This window comes from Bidens hawaiensis, unplaced genomic scaffold (assembly GCF_021521415.1).
Source record: "Bidens hawaiensis isolate Kalapana, Puna unplaced genomic scaffold, B.hawaiensis_p1.1 tig00058856_1, whole genome shotgun sequence".
In the NCBI taxonomy this organism is placed as follows: domain Eukaryota; kingdom Viridiplantae; phylum Streptophyta; class Magnoliopsida; order Asterales; family Asteraceae; genus Bidens; species Bidens hawaiensis.
The window spans coordinates 72,234-84,125 of NW_027500593.1; the positions used below are offsets into that span (position 1 = coordinate 72,234).

The 11,892-nt window shown below is 35.8% G+C and overlaps 1 protein-coding gene and 1 pseudogene across 2 annotated transcripts; one reads left to right on the plus strand and one right to left on the minus strand.

Moving 5' to 3' along the window:
• Positions 1-3,256: 3,256 nt before the first annotated feature.
• On the minus strand, positions 3,257-4,707 carry LOC143602395 (alpha-dioxygenase PIOX-like; annotated as a pseudogene). The gene is made up of 5 exons (XR_013147835.1): positions 4,693-4,707; positions 4,473-4,555; positions 4,149-4,376; positions 3,850-4,052; positions 3,257-3,750 (listed from the first exon to the last, which is right to left on the minus strand). The product of XR_013147835.1 is annotated as an alpha-dioxygenase PIOX-like (transcript).
• Positions 4,708-8,357: 3,650 nt separating this feature from the next.
• On the plus strand, positions 8,358-10,644 carry LOC143602396 (uncharacterized). Its single transcript, XM_077079512.1, has 3 exons — positions 8,358-8,601; positions 8,887-9,008; positions 10,471-10,644. The coding sequence occupies exons 1-3, from the start codon at positions 8,358-8,360 to the stop codon at positions 10,642-10,644; spliced, it is 540 nt and encodes a 179-aa protein (XP_076935627.1).
• The last annotated feature ends 1,248 nt before the right edge of the window (positions 10,645-11,892 follow it).

The window sequence follows — 11,892 nt, forward strand, 5'->3', positions numbered from 1 at the left end:
AAGCCAACAAATCAATATTGCGAATTTCGTCGACCGTTGCGCCCTCAACATAGTTTGCTCCACTATATCGACCAAGTTCGCTACTTGGTGTGTTTCCTCTTTGCCTCTTAGATGCCGATTCACGAATCCCATTCATCAAGTTTATAAGTGGGTCATTGCACGGCCTACCAGTTGTTGTTTTTTTCACAAAAGACGATCTCGTGCTTGGACCATACATTTGAAAATAATGGTCATAAAGGTCTTGAAGGTTTTTGTTGAACTTGTCCTTCGCTTCCGTCGACAACTTCGGGTCAATCTCGTGCATACCTAAGTTGTCGAATATTTCCTCAATCGTTGTTTCAACCCCATTAACATTCCAATAGGGGTTTAATACGGCGGCACAAGTAAAGACCGGCGGTATGATTTCAAAATATTTTATGAACTTTTCTTTCATCACCGCAACAATATTTTCGAAGAGTTTGTTCTTCTTCGCAAAGCTTTTAAAAACACAAGACATATAGTACAATTCTTGCAAAACCCAACAACTAGTAGGGTAATAGACTCCCGATAATTTTGTTGTTGACTTTTTGAACACGTCAAGATACTCCAACAAATAACCGACTTGGACCCAAACACTTTCCGGAAACATATCGGCCTCGCGTTCTTCAACAAGATTGTTATGAAAAGCTTGTAAAGTTTGGCGTTGGGCAAAAGCACACTTTAACATATGACAAGTTGAGTTCCAACGGGTTGGAACGTCCCAATTCGGCCCCAAATACTTTCTTTCAACCGACTTGCAATAGTTCTTATATTCAAGATGTCTTCTTTTACCACTTTTGAAGACATCTTGTAACATAAGTCTAAAGTATTTTAAATCATCACAAATGTGTTCATTGTCAAGACCTATTTGAACAACCAAGTTGATGATATGTGCAACACATCGGACATGAAAAAAATCCCCGAAACAAGGTGGTGAATATTTAATGATAAATTTTTCAGCCGCCTTAGTATTGTTTGAAGCGTTGTCAAACGAAATCGAAAATATTTTATTTCTCAAGTTGTAAGTCGTTATAACTTTATCAAGTAATTCAAACAATTTTTCGGCGGTATGTGGGAACGGGAAGTTTTCAAAAGCGATGGTGCGTTTCATCAATTGCCATGTCACCGGATCAACCCAATGAGCGGTGACACATATGTATGATTCGGGCAACCCGTGTGGTGCCGACCAAACATCGGTAGTTAAACTAACCATGGCTTCTAAAGAATGAAAAGACTCGATTAACTCTTTTTTAGCACACTCCCACAACCTGATACAATGACGTCTTAAGGTAGTACGACTTACATGTGTGTATCTCGGTTGTAGAGTTTCGCGAATCAACGAAGTCAACTCCGGGTCATCAAAGTGGTTAAACGGCAAACCTCGTTGAATAACGAACTTTGCCATTCTATCTTGAACTTGAGTCGTGTTGTAACGAAATAGTGTACTACCTTTACCCAAGTCAATTTGATCGGTCGCGCCAATCCTTTTCAACGCCTTGCAATATGGCTTCTCGATGTGCTTTCTCAAAGTAGAGTTGGAATCGTGCTTTAATATTGAACCACATAATTTGCAACGAGCCTTTTGATAACCTTCGTCATCCACAATCAAATCCCAATTCTTCCATATGTCTTGGTTGCGGTTATGGTTGACTACCGTAACAACCCTTGGGTCCTCCGTAACAGGAACGGGGGTAACAAAAACACTCTTCTTAGCCTTGTTGTTAGTTTTTTTGATGGGTGCCATAATAATATTTAGTTGGATGGTCGGGTAAAGGAACGGGTTTGCTAAAGGAGTAGTATTTTAGTTTGTTTTTGAGTTTGGTGGTGAAACAAGTAATGGAAACAAGTTATATATAGGTTTGGGCATCAAAAACCGGTTCCAACGGCTATATTACCGTTGGAACCGGTTCCAACGGATCTATTGTCTCAAAAACCGGTTCCAACGGCTATATTACCGTTGGAACCGGTTCCAACGGCTAATTGGTGTCTAAAAAACCGGTTCCAACGGCTATATTACCGTTGGAACCGGTTCCAACGGCTAGTTTGACTTTTGTTTGACCCTTCAAAAAAACCCGTCGGAACCGGTTTTTCCGGGTACGAACCGAACCGGTTTCAATTAAGAACCGGGTAGGAACCGGGTTGGAACTGGTACTGACATACAAATGGGAGAACCGGGTACGATTTTCGGGTACAAAAATACCCAAACCGGGTATTGTTCCAACCGGGTAGGAACTGGAACCGGTTCCGGTTCGGTTCCACCAGTTAGGTTCCGGTTCGGTTCCACCAGTTAGGATCCGGAACCGTTTTTTTGTGCACCTCTATTCTAAACAGCTCCTAATAAGAACTAAAAAATATAGCAATTAATAAGTACAAACATTAATAAATTATTATCATGTAACCAAATATTTTAGTTAGTTTGATGTGTCTACTCTTTATCTATAGTTTGAAACTACCAGCTGCGGTAAATATTTTGAAAGTTGACTGAAGTGAAAACATATCTGGAGTCAAGTAGTCAACACAAGTCATCAATTATATTTAAAGTCTGTGTTTGTAAAGTTGTCAGTCAAGTTCGTAATTTTTATTTGAACAACCAATCATGATTGATCATATTGTTCTCTTCTCTTACTTATGTTTAATATTGCTTTCTCTAGCTTTTCATTGGTTTGCCATTAAACTAAAAATCATTATCATTTAAGTATTTATATACATTGCAACAAAGAATTTCTAATCTAGCGATAATATTTATCGAGTGTGATAGTAAACAAATGCATAGATTTATTAATTTAATATCGAGTGATATTATAAAGAGCTTCTTAGTTACCATTAGGGCGTTAAAAAAGTTCACAAAAGAAAAAAAAAGAAACACATTTGCAAATATCTGTAACAAAATTCATCATTAAAAATCATTTATAACAAATCATTTAACCAACTTTCATCATTAAAAAGTTAATCCATGGATTTTTGACCATAAGAATTATAAATTAATACGTGTATACAAATATCTGTAATGGATCTATTATGAACTCCTCTCCCAAGCAATGTTGTAATTTGACGTTAAAAAAAAACAATGTTATAATTTGAACATATATACTTTATTTCATCAAATTAAATACAATACAGCTTCTTATTCTTTTAGGCCATAAGAAACTTAAATATTGCATACATAACAAAAACGAAAATATCACATAAGGCAGCCCAATAAGTGCAACACCTAATACATACAAACTAAACCTTTAACAGTTTCATCTATCAATGCATTATCACTGGGGGGAGATGGAAATAAATCGGTATGTGGTTATGTGGCTGCAATGCAGTATCCCACACCAAAAAGGCACTCGTTGAATTCATCCATGTACCGGTCATCTCTGGAAAGTGTCGGTCCAACACATCCTTCAGACTCTCGGCTTTGTTCACCCATTCAAACCTTTTTTGGTGTACACATCTTCGTTAAAATTGCTAGTGAATGATCTATCTGCTTGGAGTCTCCTTGATGCCATGGTTAGAAAGATTATAAAGGTTGTCTCGCTAATGCCGAACCCCCTTCGATCTTTTTCTCAGCCATCATTCCTACCAACAGATCAAGTTGTTCGACATCATCACCATGCACTTCACGTAATGTGGCAATAGCTTCTTCATCCTCAGTTAGATCTTCCCAACTGGAGATTGGGATCAACAAAAGTGATCTACGGAACTCATTGTATCTTGTTACTTTTCTCTCCCTATCCCTATAAACTGCATCAAAATATCATTATATATAGGTTAGGATCAATGATCATATATACACTTACAAACATTCGTTGCTGACAAACAGAAGAGAAAGAAAATGCTTACTATCGAGTGATGCTAAGTCGATGTGGTCGGGTCGATCTGTCCCATCCACGTTTTGTGGGACAATGTCCCTTAGCCAGACTGGATAGTTAAACAACTCAAGCGCTCCACATGCTTGATGTCCCATTGATACCATTTGTGCTTTAAATCCAATTTCTAATAGTTTGTTCTCTCCATTCTTCCCAATCAAATCAATCATGTTAACACTGCATGTAAATACATAATTATCAACATGGATTACTCAATAAACCTTCATGACTATACATAAAAAGGACAAATTTACTTGGGTGTGAAGCTAGTACCTCATAGCAATTTTAGGGGACTTGTTTGGGCCTGGTGCAGACTTGACATCCCTAATGATGAGTTCATCAGGAAAGAGAGAATGCATTATGTAAACACTTGTAAACTCTTCGGTTAGCGAGTAGGGAACGCTATGATTATTGGGTTTGTTTAACCCTACAAGACCTCCCAAAATAGGTCCTACAGCATGCCCAAATGTATCATTGAATCTTTTACCCAATGTTCCATACCTGAATGTATCAAATTTCAACAAAGTATTACTAATGGTACTAGCATAAAACTAGATTTCTTGGCTGGTTAAATATAATAATAAGTATTATAGTTACCAGTTAGCTCTCATTCCAGCTTTAAGCATGTCAGTTTTGAGAAGCGCAATGGTGTGGATCTTTGCGATCACTGCAGAAGTTCCCTATGCTATGTCCAAATTTCACTCTTCTGGTAAACGAACACGTCCATTTTCTTAATGAAAGAACATGAATAAGAAAACCACATTCATTTATTTGTTTGAGTTCGATCGCCCGTCCTTTTAACTTAAAACGAACAAACCCGAGCATGGCTCATTTATGTTCATTCAGTTCATTTACATGCCTAACACATATATATAATAATTTATTGAATTACCTTTGACCCGATTTCCACCTTTCCCTAACCAGTATCCAGGGTCTAAAAAGTAAACAAAGCCGGTTTTTTATCGTCTGATAAGTTGGAGAACTGATGTGATGAAAACAGTCAATTAAATATTAACTAAATTAAACAAATAATAAAAACTAGACTTAAGACTCAACTACACAAAACACCGGCAAGTGAACCGATCAATTGTACTAAAGCTAAGTAAGCCCGGAATATCGAACCCAAAGGACTCTATAAATTACGTTAATTAACTAATTAGACTCAACTTACGACACGACTATTTATTATTAATGTTTTAAGGGGGGTTTTAAACTAATATTAAATTAAGAAAATAAATGAACAAGTAAACTAGAAAACAAGCAATCAAACACAAGATCGAAACCAATAAGAGAAGGAATCTACCTAGGTAAGAATCCCATGTATCAACAATCATCAAGCAATGGACAACCAGTTATGATATGGAAACTGATTTCTAAATATATTCATCTAACCCACCCTAGAGGACCCTCAATCGCATCAAGTAAAATCCTAAAGAATGAATATTAGATTATTAAGCAATCAGTTGGATTGATTTCTTCACAGTCATCAATTTGGGTTAATTAATAGTATCTAAAGCAAGTAATCTCACGAAACACTAAACTCTAGATAACTTGATAAGCTTATCATGACATCATGAACAAGGATCAAAACAATAACCAAGCAAGAATACTATCACTAATCTAACCTAGAATGCGATTGACCAAGATACATGAACAACTCCTCACCATACAACTATTGGAATTCAGCAGAACATTCAAAATCCTAAATCAACTTTCAACAAGCTTCTATGATCTAATAGGCCTATTCAATCACAATAATCAAAACAACAAGTAATGATTAAACATAAACCCTAAATCTAAAGAACACAATCAATAGAAAACAAGATCCATGTGAAGCAATAGTTAATAATCAACCAAGATAACAAATATTCATATGCATCATGAAAGCAAAATCAAGTCTTTTACTATTAAATCAACAAATCCATAATCAAACAATAGTCCAAAGCAAGAATCAAGCGTCAACATGTTCATCAAACCTAGGTAGACATGAAGTCTAGCCTAGCATAGTCATAATCAAAGACAAATAACTAGAACAAAGAAAACAAAAGAGAATCATGATAGATAGTGAACAAGGATAATGAAAAAGAATGAAAGAACCCTTCTTAATCGACCCTTGAACACTCGTATGAAAGCTCTATGATCTCTAATGTAATCAACCTCCAAAAACCCTTCAATCCCTTGTTTTCTTCTCTCAAAATCGGCTGCCAACAAGTGTTTTTTCGTCTAGGTTTGCAACCTTCTTTATATATAAACTAACTGGGCCTTAACTTGCAAAAAACAGCTGATCAAAGGTTCTAGGCGCCGCGCGACCAGGCCTTGCCTCCCTGACCGCGCGGCGTGGCGTGTCTAGGGAGGCCACGAGTTTTTCTTCTTCTTTTATTACTAAATATTGTGAAATCTTGATCAATCTTTTTTCCTTGAACTCCAAGTAACAATAGGAAACTTCTAGAATTTCTTTTCTTTGATTCACAAGCCACCATCTATATGAAAACATAACTGAAGTAATCATGTAACCAATGACGAGCAAAAACGAACATATACTTCATATGAAATGATAGAACGAATTAGATTTTAACATGGAAGACACCAAAAGATTTAAAACACGATAAACATCAAATAAACTTGACCCAAAACCCAAATTAATAAAAGATGAACGAACGAACTAAACCGAACTCAAAACATTAAATAAACATAACTTTACAAGGGATTCGAGATGTATAAATAGATGTATATCAAAAACATATAAAGTAGATGGCCAAGGCAACCCACAAAAAAATGTTGCTAGGAGCCAATATATAGTTATCATTCTACCAAAAAGACAGAATACATCACATTGGTCAGCTTTAAATAAGAGAAAGAGTATACTACGGCACATAAAAAACCATATAAATACATACCAATGTTACTAAACAGTCGGTGTCATTTGATGCCTTCCATTTACTGGCCAGTTAATACCCAGGCGTTGAGGAGTGGATGTGGCATCATAAAGCATTTTAAGGGATTTAGCATGAAGATGATATGGGTAAAAATATCATATTGTCCTATATGTGTCGAAGTAGCTGTCACCGTAAGAAAATCCAAATATGAAAAATGTGAAGAACTGAGTATCCATGAACATATGCATAAAAAAACTTGTTAACAATCGAATTAGAAAATTTCAATACAAAAAAAACTCTTAATTATTGAAACCAGTAAAAACAATTTAGCCCTGTTTTACTACTTACTTGGCAGTTGTGATCATGGCGCTTGGCATATCAGTAAACTTTGTTTCTCAAAATTGAAACCTGCATATTTTGAAAATTATTAACTTCATTCATTAACACAAGAATTCAACATCAAAATAGACAAAAATTGTGAACAAAACTCATATTTAACTCACTAAATGATCAAATCAAACATATCAATAAGCCAAAAAGTAACCAATTTTGTATAATCCTATTTCAAACACAAAACTTTAGCCTAATTTCAAAAATAAACGAAAATCAAGCTTGCATACCTCTCATTTATTTTGCTCATCCCACACTATTTGGTCTCGAATGCTTTGAACGATCGTCCTTGTGCCCATCTACATTAAGTGTAAAAGTTCAATTTCACATTCAGTGATAATCACGACCTTTATCTAAATCCAATTAAAGATGAGAAGATATTTGGTTTGAGGGCGAGAGGAAGCATACACATAAAGGTGCGATGTTACTGATTTTTCCTTTTGCTGCTGCTAAGGCAGAGAATTATGGTTACACTGGGGGTATAGATAACAAGCAACAATTGTAACAGAATACGGTTGTTATCAATGGATATATATGGAGAATTGATAATGGATATGAATGGAGAATTGATGAGAGGACTGTTACAATAGAGTAAGAGTCGCCTGAGTATTATTGGGGAGCAATCATGTGGTCGGATAATGAGGGTAATAAATATTACACGTCGAGAAATTGGAATGTGAAAATGTATGTATCTCTATTATAATTATAATGTAATATAGATAATAATAATAATAATAAATGAATGAATAAAAAGCTCACTCAAAACACCCCATTGTTATAAATTGGTTACGGCTCAACAGTAGAGCATCCACTTTATTAGTGGAGGGTAAGAGGTTCAAACCTTACTATCATCAATTTATATGGGAGATATGAGGATGACCCTAGTTTGCCAGGGTTCGAGTCATGATCTCACCCGGTTTTACCGGCTCCTCGCTGTCGTGCTGTTGGCGGGCGTGAGGATCGGGTTTTATTTGGGAAATCTCTCAATAGGTGAACCGCTAGCGGCTCTGTCTGTCCGGACTCATAGCAGGCTCGGGCTACCTTTAGCCAACAGAGGCTGTGTACGAAGTACCTGGGTTACCTAATGGTTCGTTCCAAAAGAAACACCCCCTTGTTATTAGGTTAGGGTTTCTTTCTTGATTGAAGTTATTATACTAGTAATAATAGCTAGGTAATCCTAATCTAATCTAATCTAATCTAATCTAATCTAACCATCATGCTTTTGGGGTTGGCCATAAGATCCATAATCCAGCCCATATCAACCCCCCTAATTTACTCAAGATCCACCACCACGACGCCATTGGGGCTGTTGTTTTCACCACCCACCTGCAACTGCAACAATACATCATCAAGGTTTAGGTTTATACAGAGCCTCACCGATACCCGCTTTCCTAAACGAAGGCCCCTTGATAATATTAATAATAAGCCCCCAAGGAAAAGGGCTACCTTAAACCCTCCAGGTATTTCTTACTTTACATTATTATTATTTTTCATTCTTAAGTTTGTTCTAAATTTATTAATTTTATTTTTTTTTGCTAGGATATCGCTGAATAAAAAAAGTTAACATCTGTGGTTAAATTACATATAACCACATAATCATACAACACGACATAACTCACATTGGTCTAACTAACTATATGATTTTCATTCTTGTAATGGGTGCTGACAATGCAATGCACACACAGGTAGCTTATTCCTCAATTCTAGAAATGTGCAGCAGGTCATTTTTGTCTGCTAAATTGCAGGGCCTTATGCTTGGGTTAAGCATGTTCCTGGTGAACCGATACCTGCAAATCAACCCAATGTTGGAAGTGTTAAACGTAGAAATGAAAAAAAGCGGATAAAACTGCGTAAGGCCTTTATACTGGTAAGGACAAATTTTAGTTGATAACCTTATGGGCTCTCACTTTTGTGCAAATAAGGACTCAACCTTTTTTATTATTTTTTCATGATTAAATCCTCTAACTTGATAAAAGTTAATGACAAAAGGTCTTTTTTATTAAGTGTATGAATTTCATCATGCAAAAAAGGACCTTTGATCATCTTTTAACAAGTTAAAGGATTTAATCGTCAAAAACTGGGCCTTTAAACGAATCTAACGTCCGGTGAACTGGTTGACGGGAGGTTCGTTTATTTATTATGTGAATGAACATGAACAATTTTTTTTTGTTCATTTAGTTAAAGCGGACATGCACACTTGTCTCGCTTGTTCATTTATGTCCCATTTTAGTTTGTTTATTCATTTATGTTTGCTTAAGTTCTTTCGTCTATGTTCGTTAATATATTCGCTTAAATTTTTAGGTCAGTTATACTTTAATTTAGTTTTAAAAACTTTTAGGCTCAACATATCGTTGTTCATATTTACTTTTGATGGTTTTAGCTTAGTTATGTTCATCATCTATTTTTAGTTATGTTCATTTACGTTCGTGAACCATTTGTTTATGCTTTATATTGTTAATGAACAAACATAAGCGGGCACATCTCTTTTCTTAATGAACGAAGACGAAGAAAATCCTGTTTGTTTGTTCGGTTAAAGTTAAACAAACGAACTCGAACGTGTCCATTCGTGTTCGTTATGCTTCGTTTACAGGCCTAGGCATTTTTGTTACCAACAGTTTCATTAAAAAGGTCCTTTTAGTTAAATCTTTAAATCTTAACAAGGGTATTTATAATGTGATTATGATAGTCATATTTGATACACTAATAAACATAGTTATTTAAAAGCCCTCGCTTCTTGCGCCTAGGCCCATTTTCCAGGCTAGACCCAATATCTGCGCTTCTAGTTCCTAGTCCCTCGCTTCTTGAAGGTGACAACACCTTTCCTGGCATTGATGACGGATCAAGAACAATAGTCATTTGAACGCTTACTATTTATTCCGTTTTGACCTTTTGGTTTTTATGTTTTGAACATTTTGGTACTTTACCTTGAACAATTTGTTATTCAAGTTTTGGAATTACGTTTGAACCTCACCCTTTTAGAGCTTTTGGTACTAATAGCCTTTGTTTATTATATATGAAAGAATAGTATTATTTTTCTAATACACAATATATTTATATTTTTTTATGTAAGTGCGCTTTTTGTCTTAGGCCCTCACTTATTTTGCGCCTCGCGCCTAGGCCCTATGCGCCTTAAGTGCACCTAGTGCCTTTGATAACTATTCTAATAAATAGTAACTTGTAAAGAATATTTAAATTTTGAAGAAAAAGTGATTTAAAGTAAACAAACATACCTAAAAAGGGTGCCTATAGTCATTTTAACCGACCACCTGTTTTGCTAAATTTAAATGTAGTAATTTATTAATATTTATCTGATTTTTGATGTGGTGCAGGCTGAAAAGAAGCAGCGAAAGGCTCAATTGCAGGAAGCTAACAAGAAGAAGAAAATGAAGAAGATAGAAAGGAAAATGGCAGCTGTAGCAAGGGATAGAGCATGGGCTGAAAGACTAGCAGAGTTGCAGCAGATTGAAGAAGATAAAAAGGCAGCCGCAGCAGCTATGACTTAATTTCTGCATTTTCTTTGTAGTCTTTTATGTTTCTCAATCGAGTTCTCTTAAAAGATAAAGAAATGATTTTGTGATTCATGACTTGGATGCCATCTGATGCTTGTTTCAATGATGCATTGTTATCTTGGTTCTTTTTATTATGTGTACTTTTTATTTTATTTCAGGAACATGTATACATACCTTTTTCCAAATAAGTTATTAGTTTGTGTATGTTGGTAATAAACTTTTTCATTTTATATTACAGGTCGTATTCTATTCTGTTAAGAATCAGAGCATACTTGTTATGTAATTAAAGGCACATGCAATCTTTTTTAGTCAAACAGAGCTTAGAGGTAGCCTCTCATATGCCTTATGACCATGGGACGCTCATTAGTAATCTGATTATACGGTTTCAGGTATGCTTGATTATGTCCCTAATGTCCCATTCTTTATGTCCTTTGTTCCTGCTTATACGAGGAAATGTGAGTTCAAGAGAAAGTTATATCTAGTAACTAGGAATAAGGGTCAATAAATATGTCGGATGCATACATGAAGCCTTTTTTTCTCAGAATCTTCTTAAAGTAACCCATATTGATTTTCTCAACAACTACGTGCTGGTAGGGCCATGTTGTCTACACGACATGGGCGTGCCTATCATTATCATGAGTAAGTTTCCCAGCTGACAGGCACGGTCATGCCTTGTACACGACATGACTTGTAACACCCTGTAACCGCAGCGGAAACGTAAACGGGATGCAACAGACACGTCTGATATCAACAGTATTGCTTATAAAGAAAACACCACTACATTAATTTACATCATATTACATTGTTCCGAGTTTAGTTCCCGTCCAGGCGATGGCACATAAGTTTTACCAACAATACATTAACATATTTAATACAAAAAGAACATTAAGCTTCCACAAAAGAGCACGCATCGTCAAGCATATAGCAATTATTCCAGTTTGGGAGTACCTAAAAAGCATGTAAAGAAAACGGGTCAACTACGAATAGTTGGTGAGTTTCACTAATTTAAATAAACAGTGACAAATCATTATAATAATCATATATTAGCGATGTAATTATGCTGAGCCCACAAGTGAAATGACTATCCACACACAATCCCGTGGCATACTCCGCCCACGAACCTGCCCCAAAACGCTATTTCTAACATTACATAGCAAAATATATATATAACAACAAAATAGACATGTGCAACTGGTTGGGAAACATCAGCAAATCCATGCCGGACCAGTTGGGTTTGTCAGA